This window comes from Miscanthus floridulus, chromosome 5, assembly GCF_019320115.1.
Source record: "Miscanthus floridulus cultivar M001 chromosome 5, ASM1932011v1, whole genome shotgun sequence".
Classification (NCBI taxonomy): domain Eukaryota; kingdom Viridiplantae; phylum Streptophyta; class Magnoliopsida; order Poales; family Poaceae; genus Miscanthus; species Miscanthus floridulus.
In genome coordinates this window covers 10,245,517-10,263,620 of record NC_089584.1, presented here as the reverse complement: position 1 = coordinate 10,263,620, position 18,104 = coordinate 10,245,517, and the positions used below count along the sequence as shown (strand labels likewise).

Genomic DNA, 18,104 nt, shown 5'->3' with positions numbered 1-18,104 from the left:
TTTGGACACATGCATGGAGTATTAAATACAAATTGATTGCATACTCCGACGCTGACTGGGCAGGGTGCCCAGACTCCCGCCGCTCCACATCAGGCTTCTGCGTCTTCCTCGACGACAGCCTGGTATCCTGGTCGTCCAAACGGCAAACCACGGTGTCCCGGTCCAGTGCGGAGGCCGAGTACCGGGCTGTGGCTCATGTGGTCGCAGAGTGTTGTTGGCTTCGACAACTTCTTCAGGAACTTCACGTTCCCTTGAAGGTCGCCACAGTTGTCTACTGTGACAACGTCAGCGCTGTCTATATGACAGCCAACCCGGTCCACCACCGCCGTACCAAGCACATTGAGATCGACATCCACTTCGTCCGTGAGAAGGTGGCTCTCGGCGAGGTTCGCGTTCTCCATGTGCCGTCCAAGTATCAGTTCGCTGATATCATGACAAAGGGTTTGCCGATTCAGCTGTTTGAGGATTTTCGGTCCAGTCTCTGCATCCGGAATCCTGACGCTTCGACTGAGGGCGAGTGATAGATATGTACATTAGGCAAGTGTATATTAGGCAAGTCTATATTTAGTGTGATTAGCACCTGCCATGTATTGCATGTACACTCAGCCATATTGCCCATATATATGAAGGTCACCCCCCCCCCCCCCCCCCCCCCCACGTTGGGTGTGTGGTGTTTCCCCTAATCTCTCTATTATTCTACACTGCCTCATGTGAATCTTGTTCTTTTTCTTTCCTAAAAAAGGTACAGTACAAGTCTTTTCAAGAAGAATGCTCTGTAGTTAACTAATAAAGGAACAATTGATAGAATTTCAAAAGATCATTTAGACATGAACTTATTGAGATTGCAATCCATAGTTCATATGTGATATTTCTTTGATGTTAAAAAGGCAACCTCAATTCCCACTTCCCAGAATTTTCTATATATATTTTATCCCCAAATATCCATCAAAAGTATGTGTCATGCTTTTACTATAAGAAGATAACAGGTGCTGATACTATAGATAAAATACTAGGGAGTGCTGGAATGGCTCGAACTTACTGTACAGTTCTTATCGCCTCCTCGATAGAACGATCATAATCGACTGCACACAAAAGATATCCAAGATTAAGAAAAAGACAGTTGGTCACAAAAATGTCAATTTTATTCAAGCGTTTTTTGAACCCAATCAGAATAGATATTGGCAGCAACATGCAACAGATACCACATATGTTATTCTGTGTTGCAGTAAGAATTGTCTACATCACAGACTCACAATTAATGGTTAAAGATAGTAGGAGCACGTTAATTTGGATGCATTTATAGAATGCCAATGGGATTCTGATCTGACAGAAGAAACGAGGGATGGAATTGCCACATGACATTCAGCATAACCATCAAGCTGACAGTTCACACCCCAACGATTCTTGGCCAGATAAAAGTGACCATAGTAAGTTTGAATGTTTGATGGCCTTTTGTGTTGATGAAATGATCAATAAAGAAGCTCCTTACAGAAATTGTAGCTGACAGGCCTACGTTCACGTAATGAACGGGTTTGGAAAGTGTTAGCAAAAGCTAAAACTTTGTCCTTCTTCTCCTGACGTTTTAAAAGCCTCTCTTTTTTCTGTAGAGACAAATCAGATAAATCAGCAGCACGAAAACAATACTTCATGCGAAGGATAATGCAGCTATTTCGAATATTATATAAGCATATGTGTTTTTAACACCTCTCGTACTAAATACTAATTACAAAAAACATAGGTGGAAATAGATAGGAACTTAGGAAAAGTATCAGTGGGTGTCTACCTTTTGAAACTTCTCCACAGCTGGAACAATTTCAGTCTTAAGATGCTCGGCAATAGCAGATTCAGCATGACCCTTTCTGGATAACTTCTCCTGTCAACATCTTATGTCAAATACAGTAGTAAAAATATAAGAGCACATCAAATATATATAAATAAGCAGAAGCCCTTACTGATATTTCAAGAAACTCGTCAAGGTTAGTTGCAACTGTTTCCCAGTAAATATTGGTAACTGGTTTTGTCAATCGGCCACTCTTCCCCTTCCAATTCTGCTTAAAATCAACAGTTACATCTTCTGTGTATAATCTATGGCCAATAGTTGAATCACCATCATACCTAACAAGCAGGAGGATTTCATATGACAAGGTCAAGAAAAAAAAAGGATAACAAGCAGTTATTGACTTATTTCTCTGGAAATTGTTAATGAAAGGATAGGAACTTTAAAATGAAAGACTCAAGGTCTAAAACTGTCAGATAAGACTACCACATTTGAAGCACATGTACATCCATAGAAGAGTTCTTAATGTATACATGTGAAAACTCTGGTTAGCAGCCATGATCTCAATTGAGAAGCACCATGCTAGCTATGCACAGGAGGCAGATGTAAGGTGAAAAAGAGCTGTGAAACTAGGATCAAATGGTTAAAAAAAAAAATCACTAACGCAGCATCACTGGTTGCGCACCAAGTGTGGTTAGTTTGACAAGAAAACTTGTAAAACTTCATTTAGATTATCTTTTCATTTACCCAGAAAAGGAAAAACATTTCTTATGGTTCAGCATCTGGATCAGATCGACCAAGTTAACTAAGCATACAAAACAGGAACAACAGGATAAACATTAAGTATAAATTTGTTATGACCGGTACCCATTATAAAAGGTGTAGGCCCATGTTATGGCAAGTGGAGCCGGCCCAGGGCCACGTGTCACTGTAGCACGCGGTACTGTAGCACGTAAAGATTAGATTTGTTTGGTTTGTTAGGAAAAAGATATGTTAGATTGATTTGGTTAGGATATTTTCTTAAGGGTCAAGTCAGTCATCTCTATAAAAAGAGAACCCTGTATCAATTATAATCAAGCAGAAACAAGAATTGTTTCCGGCTTCCTGAAGGGAGCCGGGATTTACTAAACCTAGCCGCCTCCTACTGTGTCTCGCATGAACAGTGCCGCCGCTACTGTAGCACCACGGGAATTCTAGGGCTGCAGCAGCAGCCGCCGCGCTCTCGCCACCACGGCCCCTCGCCGGCGTCGAGAGTACAGACCACGTCCTCCTCTCTTCCACCCCTATAACCTACGCAGTAACACCGGTAGGGCATCTAGTCCTATCAGCCTGGTATCAGAGATGTCAGGTCCTCCATCCACATCCACGCAGCGGCCGTCCACCTCCGCCTCCCTATCCCTGCCATCAGCACCAGCGCCGTCAGGCCGCGTCGGGGTTGTCGTCCGCATCCTCGGGAGCGCCCCTGACGTTGGAATCTTTGGCCACCGACGTGGCTGCGATTGCCCGCGGCATGGCGGGCATGTAGGCGACCCTGGCCACCCTCATCCCACCACCTCCCCCTCCACAACAGCCGGCACCACCACCACCTCCGCAGCCGTCGCAGCTGCAAGCGATCTTCCCCTACGGCATGCCCCAGACCAGTGGGACGGGGGTGCCCCTCCACTTGCTGCGGTGGCCGGCCTCGCCGTCTCCCATCCCGTCGTGGGCGATGGGCTCGACGACTCCGCCCATCTACACGATGGCCACGACCCCTACACCGTCGGCAGCCACGGTCGCGGCGTCCTCCGAGGCGCGCCAGCCGCCCCCAACTAGCGGCATCGGCTATGGAGGGACGGATGGTACCCTCGTCTACGGTGTAGGCGGGTACTCCGGCGGCGCCCTATACGCAGAGGACTCGTCTGCCGCTGCTCCCAACGACGCCCATGCCCCTCCCAAATTTTACAAGCTGGAGTTCCCGACGTTCGACGGCGCCGTTGATCCGCTCAATTGGCTCAACCACTGCGAGCAGTTTTTCCGAGGCCAGCGAACATTGGCTTCGGATCGCACATGGCTAGCTTCGTACCACCTTCGTGGCGCTGCTCAAACATGGTACTATGCGCTGGAACAAGATGAAGGCATGCCGACCTGGGAACGCTTCCGCGACCTGTGCCAGCTCCGTTTTGGCCCCCCAACGCACGGCACGCGGTTGGCCGAGTTCGCCCGGCTACCCTTCTAGTCATCGGTCCAGGAGTATTCGGACCGCTATAATGCCGTGCTCTGCCATGCTCGTGACCTCAATCCTCGCCAGAAGGCGGAACTGTTCGTGGGTGGCCTCCCCAAGCACATCAAGGTCGACGTCGAGATGCGGGATCCACCCGACCTTCAGACCGCCATGTATTTGGCCCGGGCATTCGAGCGTCGCGCGGCGGCCATGCCTCCAGCGCCTCTGCAGCAGGGCGCCCGACCTCCTCAGCGGCCTGGCTTTCCCCCGTGCGTGCCAGGCGCGGGTGCTCCTCTAGCTGGAGCCCCTATGCCCCTAGGGGGCGGACCAGCAACGGCGAACGGGGCGCCCCCGGTGCGCCAGTTCCGCCGCCTCACGCCGGACGAGCAACTGGAGCGGCGTCGACAAGGGCTTTGCTTCAACTGTGATGAGCCCTACGTCCGCGGCCACGTGTGCCCACGACTCTTCTACCTCGAATCGGACGACTACATCGATGACGGGCTGGGGGATGCCGCGGCGATGGATGACGTGGCCAACCCCGCGGCTCCGGACGCCCAGGCGCCTGTGGCCGCTAATGCTTTCATGGTCTCTCTACACGCACTTGCAGGGATGCGCATGGACAATACGATGCTACTCCCGGTGATGGTTAAAGGGCAGCGGCTGTTGGCGCTACTCGACACCTGGCTCCACGCACAACTTCCTCCATGGCGCGATGATGCGCCGCCTACGGCTCGCCCCGACGGGCGGTGAGCAGCTCCGTGTCACCGTGGCCGACAGCGACCGGCTCCCTTGCGAGGGCATTGCTCGCCACGTGCCCATCCGCATCGGCTCGGAGTCCTTTTCCATCACGTGCGTCAGATTGGACTTGAACTGTTTCGACTTCATCCTCGGCGTCGACTACCTATGGACCTTGGGTCCCATCTTGTGGGATTTCGAGGCCATGACGCTGTCCTTCTGGCGTGAGGGCAGACGCGTCCTTTGGTAGGGCGTGCGCAGCCTCGACGCGGCGGCTCCACAGCAGCACCTCGCTGCACTCTCCGCCGACGCCCAGCAGCCGCTGATGGACTTGTTGCTGCAACAGCAGAGCGCAGTCTTCGACGAGCCCACAGGGCTCCCACCGCACGGCACAGTCCCTCGTCGATGAGTTCCGCACCCTCTACCCTGCCTTCCCGCTCGAGGACGAGCTGTTTGCACAGGCGGGGAGAGATGTTATGACCGGCACCCATTATACAAGGTGTAGGCCCATGTTATGGCAAGTGGAGCCGGCCCAGGGGCCACGCGGTACTGTAGCGCGTAAAGATTAGATTTGTTTGGTTTGTTAGGAAAGAGATATGTTAGATTGATTCGGTTAGGATATTTTCTTAGGGGTCAAGTCAGTCATCTCTATAAAAAGAGAACCATGTATCAGTTATAATCAAGCAGAAACAAGAATTGTTTCCGGCTTCCTGAAGGGAGCCGGGATTTCCTAACCCTAGCCGTCTCCTGCTGTGTCTCGCGTGAACAGTGCCGCCGTTACTGTAGCACCGCGGGAATTCTAGGGCTGCAGCAGCAGCCGCCGCGCTCTCGCAGCCATGGCCCCTTGCCGGCATCGAGAGTACAGACCACGTCCTCCTCTCTTCCACTCCTATAACCTACGCAGTAACACCGGTAGGGCATCTAGTCCTATCAAAATTATACAACACTTTCAGCATATTCTAGTTGTCCAGAATACTGCAGATAGCATCAAATTCCATTCTGAACTTTCTGTTCAAAATTTCCCAAGTCATCATATCAATCTATTTCACTTGCAGAAAGATATGCCATTGTTTCATTACATCACATTCTCTCTTACTGTTTTGAAACCTATTGATGCGGAGCAATTTAAATTCTGAATATCAGTACTTCATTGACTGGAGATGATAGATCAAGAATTGGGCAATGATAATGAACAGAAAATGACTTACCAGTATATAGTACCACTACTGCCACTGCCTAGTTTATCTTTCCGAAAGTTGGAAATATGCGTTCCTTTCTTCATTTCATCATTAACATACCACACCGCATCATTTTGCTGCATGATAGATAATTTCAGTCAGGTTAATGTGCAGTAAAATACTAGATTTTTTATTTATTAAACTAGCAAGACTGAGCAAAATTCTTAGCTTACTGAAATTTGACAAAAAATGAAGCATTTTTTCACAACCAGCATACCTCAGATCGGACTTCACAAAGCCCTTTTAGTATCAACAACCGCTTGATTGGATCTTGCTGCTTATACGTCTCGACTTCCTTCCTGCAAACACAAATAGGTTGCAGCCATAAAATCATCAAAACATTAGACAAAATGCATTGGTGCACCAACACATACCCTGGATTACTTCTGAATGGGTTTGCTCCTTCGGAAACCTGAAACAAAAATAATATCAAGATTTGGGCAAGGCAAACTCTATTATAATTATGTCATGGAAAAAGACCTATCTAACAACATACCCACGACCACCAATCTGTTAGCTTTTTGGCAGTTACTATAATCCATCCATCCTCATCATGTAGATGTTTGTTAACTGGAGGTATTCCCTGGCATATTTGGTAGCAAAGGTGAGCGAACAACATATCAAACGAATATGACATGGTCCAAGATAAAACTAAGTGGATGTTAATTGAGTCAGAAACAAGACAAATTGTGCTAAAAATGTCAAGTGACAAAATTTCATCCTTTCATATGCAGAACTAGAGTAAAGCATGGAGTAAAAGATGCAAAAATTTGGTAACTAATATGCAAACAAGGCAAGATGCCCCACATATGATACACAAATGTTGACTATGTGTGCATGTTTGGTGTGCACAGCTAAGTTGTGTGACACAGAATGACAGATAGGTAGACACTACAGTTCGCAGAAGACCTTCACCATGCTAACATAATAACTTCAGAAAGATGAACAAGAAACTTGCAATACACTGAAAAGAAGATTGGACCAAAAGAAAGGTGGCTACACATTTATATAAACAGTTAACAAAACATGTGTTTTTGTTGTTTTAATTAAATCATCAGATAATCAGATACTATCCCTTCAGACAAACCACCTTCAAAAGGGCAATGTGGATGCGAGCTAGGTCGCGGTTGTTGGACGCGAGGGCCATTTCGATCTCATCCGCGGAGAGCCGCAAGTCCGCCTCGATCACCGGCTCAAACACCTGAGACCCAAGCAACCAGAACCGGAATCACACCCAGCGCCGGCTGAAAAAAGCCGAACCGGCTCATGCGATCCGCGGATCGAGAGAGGAAGAAGAAACCCTAGGCTCACCCTGAGGAAGTTTAGCACGGAGGCGAGTTCCCAGCGACGGCGGAGGAGGACGACGGGGTCCTCAGAGGAGGCGACGGCGGCCTCTTCGGGAGCCGGCGCGCTCGGGGGCTTGGTCGGTGACGAGGCCTTGGCGCGCTTCGCCGGCGAGGCCATTGGGGAGAGAGAGAGCGGTGGGCGGGAAAGGGAGAAATTTTTGTGGGCGTGAGGTGGGCGGGAGTTGGTTTAGGGGAAGGGAATGCTTGAGCGGCGGGCGGGGGCGAGCGAGAAGGCACTGGGGGGCTCCGGTGTCGGCGGTGGAAACGGTTTTCATCACTCGTGCGCGGAGGTCCTGTCATGGGCTTGACCGCGGCTGGGCGTGCTAACATCCAGGCCCAACGTTAATCGTGTATGAATGATGCAACACAATAGAAAGTTTATGGGTACTTGATAGGGGGTTTAGGTTTCACATAATCACATCTAAATATCTAATCAACAAAATCGTTTGGTTCGTTTCAATGCCATCTAAACGCTACATAGTGGCACACTGTTTCCATTTAATTATCCATTTATTCTAGTTGATTAGTGTTTTGCCATAAATAATGCATAAACGGTTCGTGGCCGGTAGTTTTAGCATTTACTCCCTCAATCTCAAATTATAAGTCATTCCAAAAATCTTAGAGAGTCAAAGCATCTCAAGTTTGACCAAACTTATGTGATAAGATAATACTCCCTCCGTTCCAAATTATAATACTCCATCCGTTCCAAATTATAGTTTGTTTGACTTTTTTAACCTCAAATTTGACCACTCGTCTTATTCAAAAAAAAAGTATGCCAACATTGTCAAATTTAAATCATTCTTGAAGAACTTTTGTTAATAAAGCAAGCCGCAACAAAAGAAGTGACATTTTGCATAATTTTTTTAATAAGACGAGTGGTCAAACTTGAGGTCAAAAAAAGTCAAACGAACTATAATTTGGAACGGATTTAGTAACATTTATGATGTCAACTAACTACCATTAGATTCTTTATTAATTATATTTTCGTACTATAACTATTTGATGTCATAAATCTTTGGAATTCTCTTTTATAATTTTGGCAAAACTTGAGATGTTTTGACTCCCCAAAATTTCTGGAATGACTTATAATTTGGGATGGAGGGAGTAATGTTCATATAGGATAGAAAAACACCAATATATCATATAAAATATGCTATCTCTTGTGGCTAAGCTCTGAACTAAAGACAATGTCAAGTGATCGAGAGAAAAAAAAAAGCTAGTGCTGAGACTTGTCTTTATGACAAGTGGGTCATCCGATTTGACGGAGACTTTTACGACAAGCGTCCTGTTCGTTGAAGTAGTGCTACAGAACAGGACGAAGATTGAGAAAAGGGTGGTGATTTGCTACAAATATCAGGTTACCTTATGCTCATTTCCTTACAACATTTATGCTACTGCACTTCCTTTCAATTCTTATGTGCCTTTACCTTTTTCTAAAATGGCATGATAAATTATAATTATAGAACTGGCTCTATGTTGCAGTACTCATTTTGCGATGTGTGGAACACAATAGCTGAATCTTAGTGCAGATCTACATAGGTAAATGGAGGCTTAATTGAGCACGCTTAATTTTGAGCGTCCTAATTCACCGCCCCCCCCCCCCCCCCCCCCCCCCCCCCCCCCCCTATAGTTATGTACAAGGGCACAAGTGTAACAAAGCCACTAACCAAGCTGTGGATTTAGCACGTAATTGGATTGTTTTCTACTTATTAATGAAATGACACGCAGCTCTGTTACATGTTCAAGAAAAAAAATCCTGTAGAAAATAGTCATGGGAATCTTCTAAGCATCTGGGTAGTTTTTTTTATTAACAATGTCTGTGCTTAGTTATTCATTTTGCGTTGGTCGTGTGAACTCCTTTTGCTATTGGTAAGAGTATACTATATCAGAAGAGAGAAATGGTAATAAATCCACATAAGCCGTCACCACAAAATTATGGAAGACACAGCTCAAATTTATCAAAGGAAACACAGTACCATAGAATGTATACTACACGACCTTCAATATCCAGCATCCATCGAAAATCAAGAACTGAATAAGTATGCTTGAATAGCAGAAGGTACACCTGATCCTATTAGCCAGAAAACAAGGAGCATTCAGTTACAACAACAGCCCTTGACCTAACGACGGAATGATTGCTGCCCACCACCAGCTGCAAAGTTAGGGGAGCCACCATATGTAGCTCCAGGTCCGCCGAATGGCACACCACCTCGTTGCCCTGACACGCTCCCAGGCACGTAGTATGATGATGCAGCTGCTGGGTTTATATATCCAGCATGAGCTGCATAGTTTAAGGATCGTGAGATTGGGTTCTGGAAACGCGGACCAAAGTTTGAGCCCCTAGCAGCCTTGGCAGCAGGGAAGGGATAGGGTCCAGCTGCGCCTCGGGATCGCTTGTTCTGGAATCTGCTCGAGCCAGCTGCTTTCTTCTTCTCAGACTTCTCTTTCTCCAACTTCGCTAACTTCTTCTTTATGACCTCTATAGGAAACACTGATTGTAGCTGGCAGGACTCGACACACCTTATGATGGACCTGTACGCATTGCCCTCCAGGTTGTTTGCCTCTTTCTGGAAAAAAATTGAATCCAGCATTAGCAATTAATTACAATAACAGATAATACAGACAGGCATTCTTCAGAACCCAAGAGCAAAGTAGTCCAAATGACTAGTATAACTGCATATGAGATACTATCAGCTACAAAGGGGAGAAGATTTGGTGAAAATCCATTCAAAGAAGACGATGAACAAATCCAAGAAGAGAATATCAGGGTGGTGCACATGGGGTTTAACAATGTCTAGGTCCATTAAAAAGGAACTACAAGTACTGTCATAATGAAGGTTTTAGCGCTGAAATTAATTTTCTCATTTCATCGGCATAAGGAGGACAAGAAGGAAATGTTGAGGATTACAACCTGATGAAGATGATGGGCAACTGAGAGTCTTTCCCTGGGATGCTTTTTTTTTTCAAGCTGTGTGTGTTGTTAGCCGTTGGCTTGTAACCAGTATTTCTGGACTGTGGAATTTATTCGTGCTTTGTAGTCGGTTGTAACTGGCTTTAAGTAGGTTAGTTTGGGAGTTTGCCTAGCCGGCTGAACCCTTTGCGTTCAGAAATAAATAAATAGACTAAATACAAGATTATACAAGACTCCTCACAGGTATCTGGGAAGAAAAAAGGGCTCTGCTCATATTGCATGATTTATTAAGCAATCAATAACAGAGTGATTGGAACAAGGGCAGAAGAGAAATACTTACAAGTGCAGAACTGGAATGTCTTCCACTTTTCAACACCGCCTGAGCCTTATCTGTGGAATTCCGCAGATAGGATTTGAGGAGAGGTACAGGTGGAAATCTCTCAAACAAATCAGCCTCATGGGCAACAAATATAGCCTCTATAACATTGCCTGACTTTATTAGTTCCTCAACAATACCTGAAAAGATTAGCACCAAGTAGCTTTTGTCAACTCTTGTTTCTCATTCAAAAATGTTTATTATTAGAGTACAGTTGAATTGAACAAAATACTAAATGAAAGTGTCAGATATGACAAAATTCAACATAGATTTTAAGGAAAGCCTGGTTCACTTCTCACCTAAAAGAAGGAAAATCCTTCAATTTAAAGTATGCACTACCTTAGTCTGGTTAACAGACTCAGGAAGAACATACTGTTGAATAAAAAAACTAAGATTAGAATAGATTATCTTAAACTTCAAACTATATTAGCTTCAGTAAATCAAGATGCACTCTCCAAAGACAAATTATTAAAAGCACAGACACAGTTGAATGTCTGCCAACTTCAGTGTTAACTGAACAATGGCGAACTCAAACCATGTTCTGCATACTAAGGCCACTTTGAAAATCAAAATCATGATGGCCTCAGTTCAATGAAATCCCATGGTAATTTCAGCAGTTTACATTTTTAAAATGCTCCAAATACTCAAAATATGGGTGCTGTTTCAGCACCAATGGTAACATTATCACCAAGCAAATTTCAGCATATTTCACATGGTTATTTAGATCCAGAAATCAAAACACCAAAGCAAGCATACAGAGACATTGAATAGGCTGACAAAAGGATTATCTCAATGAGGTGTTCAGATGGACATCCTAAACCTGACACAAGATTATGAACACGTATGTCCCATTCTTAAACAAAGATTATCGATTTGTTAAGTAAACTTAAGAAATAGCTAGAATAACAGTATGCAATTTTGTTCTAACAATCTAACAGCAATAGTTCTGCAAATACCATACAATCACAATTCAAAGAACAACAATCTGATCCTGAATCAGATAATAAATATAACTTATAGCATACTTAATAAACAAGGTTAATAGATCATCACCTCCTACTCCTAGGCTTTCCTCAAATCCAAGCACACACGCAAACCTAGCAAGCTCCTTCTTCCGTCCATTAGCAACAAATAGCCTTCTCAAGAACTCCTCATCGAACTTGTCCTTCAATCCAAATGCCGCTACCATCTGCACAAATATCTGTGCCTCCGGTTGTTCTGGTGCAACCTTATTACCTTCCTCTCCTTTATTCCCCTCCATGGCGCCCACTGCTGCTCCCTTCTTCTCATCCTCAGGTCCTATTTTCTCTGCCCCTTCTCTCTCCTCAGCCACCTTTCCCTCTGGCCCTTCTCCCCCCTCAGACACCTTTCCCTCTGCCCCTTCTCCCTTCACCTCATTCCCTTCCTTCTCTAATGCCTCAGGCTCCTCTACTTCCTCTAGGTCCTCCTCGTCCCCTGACACAAGGGCTGTCTTCTCAGGGTCCTCTTCTTCCTCCTCCTCCACCTCCTCTTCCTCTTCTTCTTCTTCTTCCACCACCTCCTCCTCCTCTTCTTTTCCTTCTTTCTTCTCTGTTGCTCCTGAATTCCCGAACCCATCAGCTTCGGCCATCTCTACCTCTTTGTCCTCGGAAGACAATTTGTCCATATTGATCCCAAAGCGCTCTTGCCACTCTTTGGTTACTGCAAACGCCCTCTCAACCAATGTATCTCCTATCTCAGGAGGCTTCCGGCCATTGGAATCCAACAACGAGCGCAATAACATGCCGAGCACCCAGCATTGGTCCTCGCCGCCGCCACTGCCAGCGGCTAAGAAATCGCTTACCACGTCGAGGACAAGGCGGGGCGGGTCGACGGCCATGGCGACAGCGGGTCCGGCCTCCTTCCGGACCACGGCGAGCTCCCGGCGGTGTGCGGCCATGAAGCGCCAGAGCGCAGCAGCGTCCATGCGGCGGCATATCCACCGGAGCGCGCCCTTGATGTCGGTGGGCGGTGGCCCCGTGGATTCAGTCTCGGCCTCAGCGACGGCGGCGGAGAGCGCGGCGGAGGCCGCGGCGAGGCGCGCGGGGACGGCGGACTCGCGGGCCTCGAGCGCCGCGAGGGACTCGGAGGTGGAAGCGTCGGCGGCAGCTAGGGCTTCATCGAGTGCGGCGGAGCGGGAGGCGAGGTCCTCGAGCGAGGAGAAGTGTGCGAGGGCGCGCGACCAGGCGCCGTGGCAGTCAGCGAGGATCTGCTGCTGGGAGTCGAGGTGGGCGAGCAGGCGCCGGACCTCGCCCGCGGCGGCGGAGTCCTCGGGGGTCGCCATGGCGGTGAGGGCTGCGGGGAGGGAGGATGGGGCCAAATTAGAAGAGGAACAGTCTAGATGGACTTGTTTCGTTGCCGTGGACATGGAAGTGGGCTTTGCTCTAGGGTTCCAATGGGCTAACTTATGTTAACCGGATTGGGCTTAGCTGGCCAAGTCGGTTTGGAAATTTAATGAGCTCAGGAAGATGGACATACTTGTTTCCCTAGTTTTCTCAAAAAAAAAAAAAAAAAAACTTGTTTCCCCAACGTGTTGTGCGTGTTGTGTATTACTTCCTCTGTCCCTGAATAAATATATTTCTAAAGTTATATAAAGTTAATTTTTTTAAACTTTAACCGATTTTTTAGAAAAAAGTCTATCAAGATTTACGACATTAAATTAGAATCATTAAATATACCATAAAATATATTTTCATAATAAGCTCATTTTACATCCTATATGTTGTTGCTCTTCCTGTAAATTTAGTCAATCTTGAGATAGTTTCACGGGTATGGATTTTAGAAATTGATTTATTTAGAGATGGAGGGATTATTTTTATCTATCTATCTATATAAGTCGGTTTCCACACAAAGGGATCAATGCATTAGGCATGAGTGGTGGTGAGAAGGAATGTAGCCATGACGATTGCCTCTAAACAAGGGAGTGTAGCCCACAACGTCATCATTGTGAAAAGGGCTTTTTGCAAATGACCCCTCGTCCAACTTGAATTTGCAAGCAAGTGCCATCATGGTACCACCGCCCGTAGATGTCACTTCTGAGCACCAAGCCATCTAGCTCTCTTTGATCTAAAGCGAACCTAGGAGAGGATAGATCTAATAGTTAGGCAAGGAGCAAAGAATCGCCTGGGATGCAAGCACTAGAGGAAGAGACTAGAAACAACCACCATACTTAATGGTGCAAGAGCCACGTTAGAGAAAACAAACTGCCCACTGGTACGTAACTTCAACCTCCATTTTCCACCATTGTAGCCCTCCATTGATGTAGCCCATCAACCACCAGGGCATCAACTCGTAGCTACTCCGATCCCATCCACGGAGCATCTGGTTGCTAGAACCGCCTATAGCACAAAACATCCCAAACATGGCCTCTGTCATATGTCAAAAGCCTAGGAACAACATCCAATACCCCACACTTCCACATCCTTGGCTACATCTAGATTCTAGACCATCGTGCCACCACAACTAAGGATATATACGGTGCAAATTTTGTTAGGGATCTATTCATTCAGCCAAGGGAAAGGGCCGATCTAACCATGACAAAATAGATCAATCTTTAGCTTAGGGAAATGGGGAGGTTGAGGGGAAGAGAAGTAGTGATCCAATGTCACCGTCCTTGTAGACATGGAGTTCCTGTACACGCACCAATAGTGGTGAAACGGCTAAGAGTAAGGCAAGTGAGTGGGGGACAATCAGTACCAGGAATCCACCAATGTCACCTGAACCACATGTAGTGACAATGCAAAGGGTCCAATTATTGGTGATGTCTCTTCTAGGCACCGACACAATTTGAAAAGACAAATGCTGTCACTATAAAATCCTCCAACAATTTGGAAAATAAAAATTCTGGCGCTGTCCAAATTAACCGTCCAACTATGATTCTAAAAAAGATAAGATAGATCCTCTAGTTCTAACCGGAAAATGCAAGTGATCTGTACATGTTATCTTTCTCAATAAAGGCAACTGCTCTATTCTAGACTTTGCATGAGTTTTATGCACAGGCACAACCATCTATTACCATAAGTCTAACCAATGAAAAGTAGAGTGCGGGGACGTGGGAGTGTGGGGTGTTGGTCGTAGTTCACTGTAGTTCATGTAAAGTAGAGTAGGGGATGGACATCCCCTACTGTACATGAATTTGCACAACCATCTATTACCATAAGTTCAACCAATGAAAAATACCTTGTTCGCTTCGCTGAAATTTGGCTGATGCTGATACTTCACTGATTTGTTGTGAGAGAAAAATATTGTTCTTTCGTTGAAAAGTACTACTCAAGCAGTTCAATATATTATAATTCATGAAAAGTAGAGTGCAAATTCACGTACAGTAGGGGATGGCCACTTCATTTCGTCCAATCTTTTATAATCATCATAAGCAGGATACATAGGTCTCGTTCGCTTTGCTGAAAAAACAAGCCGAAACATTGTTCGACCTGATTTGTTGGGAGAGAAAAGCACTGTTTCGGTTAAAAAAATAAGCTGAAAAATACAGTTTATAAGAGAAGCAAAGAGGACCATATTATCAGTTTTCACGCATTTGAAATAGTCAGCGCATGCACTTTGATGAGACTTGCAGCCTCGCTTTTAATTTGTACAAGTTTGGATCTCCCTTGCGGCCATGTCTAGCTGCCTCGATAAAACGGAGCAAGCACCATGACCACTGTTGCGCTTGCAGCAGTAGACACCGGGCAGAGAGCTAGAGACACTATTTGCTGACGTACATAACTGAGGCCTTGTTTAGTTTCTCTCTTTAAAGTTTTTTTTCTGTCATATCAGATGTTTGGACACATGCATGGAGTATTAAATATAGACTAAAAAATAACCAATTATACAGATTGTGACTAATTTGCTAGGTGATTTTTTTAAGCCTAATTAGTTCATGGTTTGGCAACGTGGTGCTACAGTAACATGTACTAATGATGGATTAATTAGGTTTAATAAATTCATCTCGCGGATTACTGAAGACTTCTGTAATTTGTTTTATTATTACTATCTGAACACTCGTATATCACATCCCGATGTGATATCCTTAAACTTTAGCGCGTGTTTAGTTTTAGAAAGTTAGAATTTGGGGCTACTGTAGCACTTTCGTTTTTATTTGGCAATTAGTGTTCAATCATGGACTAATTAGCCTCAAAACGTTCGTCTCGTAATTTCCTACCAAACTGTGCAATTAGTTTTTTTTCGTCTATATTTAATGCTCCATGCACGGATCGCAAACATTCGATGTGATAGGTACTGTAGCCTTTTTTGGAAATTTAGGGTGAAACTAAACAAGGGCTTAGTCTCTGAATTTAAACAAGAATGCAGTGTCTGCTAGTACTGCACACCGAGTCAGCGGACACCCACTGCAAGCACAGGATCTAGCTGGCTTGGCTGCCGCCACATCTGTTGTGTCTGTTTGAGTCTGTTGACAGGTCTCCTCCATGAGCTGTGTACCTCTGACTCCAGTCTTTGAAGGAAAGGGAAAACAATAAAAAAAATTAAGAGTATTGTCGACTTCAGAGTTCCGAGCATGACAAAACCCAGCGCAGCTCACTCGTCGGGACCGATCGATTCCGCCTGACAGCTTTGACGAGCTGCTAATTTCGCCAACTGTTGCTTTCATAAACATGACTTTTATTGCAGTTCAAAAGTTCATCAATTCGGAGCATCTTTTAGTCGATCGATCTACTACGTACATGCTCATCATTCTTCAATAACAGAGAGAAAACGGAACGGCAACATGTCTCCTGGTTTTCAGGCCCTTCGCCCAAAGACGAAACTGTCGTGCATCTGCACTCGTACGGTCTGAAGATCAGTGCACATAAACTAAAACCTACAGTTTGCATGCATGACCGAGAACTCATCCAAACCACTCACCATTTAGCAGTCACAGCGGGTCACTTTGTTTGGTCAGAAAAGGATGCTGATAATTAAGGCTGAGGACGACTAAGGCCCTGTTTAGTTGCCAAAAAATTTTGCATAGTAACTGTCACATCGAATCTTGCGGCACATGCATGGAGTACTAAATGTAGACGAAAAAAAAACTAATTACACAGTTGGTCGAGAAATCGCGAGACGAAACTTTTGAACCTAATTAGTCCATAATTAGACACTAATTACCAAATACAAACGAAATGCTACAGTGAGCCAAAATCCAAAATTTTTTGGATCTAAACGCACCCTAAGATGCGGTGGAAGTGGAATGAAGGCGTGCTTGGATCAGTTAGAGCAAGGCTAATAATACAGCCGGCTTACTGGCTGTAAGGTTTCTTGTAGCCTTTTCTCAACCCACTCATATAGTAGCTAGCTATTTACAGTTAATACATGGCCCACTTGTCTCTCTCACAGACTTTCTTGGTTCTTGTGTCCAAGCCGGCTGTAAACTTACAGCCCACTTCTCCTCTCTCTCATCCCCTCTCTCCTCCACCTCAGCATTTAGTCAGCTTACAGCCTGCTATTATACTTGCTCTTAGAGATAGTTATCTGCTAGAGTTAAAATTTAGCTCAAATTAACTAAGGTTAACACCAACTACTAGACCCTATTTTAATAGGCTAAGACTAATTTTGACTATGACCTAGTTTCAATAGATTAGGACTAATTTTGACTAATTTTTAGCTAGCTATCGATCAGCCTTTATATCAAACAGACTCTGAATCATGCCGGTGTGCAGGCAGCGGCCGAATCATTGTCGATTAACGTGCTGCCCACAAGCCGTCCAGGTCCAGCGAGTTTCTTTAAGGCATCCAATGCAAAGAGGCAGCGCCGGGCACGAAGCAGATTCATCAGTACTACAGCACTGCACCCGGTCACATGATCACATGCATGGGATGAGATCACTCGGACTGTTGGCTGTGCCTGTGTCACTCAAGCCAGCAAGTAGTAACCTCATACAGGAGCATTTTCTTATTCATGCAAGATCTAGCTAATAGCTCATATTAGCTAGCTAACTATTAAGTAATATTAGCTAGCTGGTTTAATTTGGTCTAACTAGTGAGATAGTTGTTAGTTGGATATTAGCTATTAATTAGCTATATTATTATCTGGACTCGTTTGGAACCAAATGAGTTCATTATTACTCAATCCACTCCCAATTATAAGAAGTGTTGATATTTTAGATACATTATTTTTATTTTGTATTTAGACATAATGGGTATCTAATTACATAGAAAAACTACGTACCCAGAAAAATTAAAACGCCTTATAATTTAGAACTTAACGAGTAGCAGCTCAATGGATCCAAACTGGATTAAAAGGCCAACAAGAACCTGAAGTTTGCGTGGTCTTAAAATAGGATCATGTTCTATTATTTTCTGGATCAAGCTAGCTAGCTAGCTGACGATGAAAAACAAAAGGGGCCGGGCAGGGGAACAAAGTTGGAAATGGCATGGATCTTTCCTTATTGGTAATCATGGATGGCGCCATGCTAATTGCTGATGCACGCAATCAGCGTTCAACGCAGAACAGTCCTGGTCCCATGTGACAGCTGCCTGATGACCACCTGCGCTCAACTAATCACGCGG

General features: G+C 45.1%; 2 protein-coding genes and 1 pseudogene across 3 annotated transcripts; 1 reads left to right on the top strand and 2 right to left on the bottom strand.

The window, feature by feature from the left end:
- Positions 1-709: 709 nt before the first annotated feature.
- Positions 710-7,520, bottom strand: LOC136451492 (DDT domain-containing protein DDR4-like). 2 transcript variants are annotated; one of them, XM_066452194.1, is made up of 10 exons: positions 7,262-7,520; positions 7,041-7,151; positions 6,447-6,533; positions 6,325-6,362; positions 6,168-6,249; positions 5,921-6,027; positions 1,953-2,115; positions 1,784-1,873; positions 1,490-1,601; positions 710-1,082 (listed from the first exon to the last, which is right to left on the bottom strand). In XM_066452194.1, exons 1-10 carry the CDS (start codon positions 7,412-7,414, stop codon positions 1,036-1,038), a joined length of 990 nt encoding a protein of 329 aa, XP_066308291.1. In that variant the 5' UTR covers positions 7,415-7,520; the 3' UTR covers positions 710-1,035. The 2 variants fall into 2 exon arrangements, with proteins under 2 accessions (XP_066308291.1, XP_066308292.1); XM_066452195.1 differs by lacking the exon at positions 7,041-7,151.
- LOC136451491 (uncharacterized) lies at positions 3,705-5,464 on the top strand (annotated as a pseudogene).
- A 1,709-nt stretch (positions 7,521-9,229) lies between the features above and the next one.
- On the bottom strand, positions 9,230-12,968 carry LOC136451490 (FRIGIDA-like protein 4a). Its single transcript, XM_066452193.1, has 3 exons — positions 11,637-12,968; positions 10,548-10,723; positions 9,230-9,863 (listed from the first exon to the last, which is right to left on the bottom strand). Exons 1-3 carry the CDS (start codon positions 12,883-12,885, stop codon positions 9,417-9,419), a joined length of 1,872 nt encoding a protein of 623 aa, XP_066308290.1. The 5' UTR covers positions 12,886-12,968; the 3' UTR covers positions 9,230-9,416.
- Between the last annotated feature and the right edge of the window lie 5,136 nt (positions 12,969-18,104).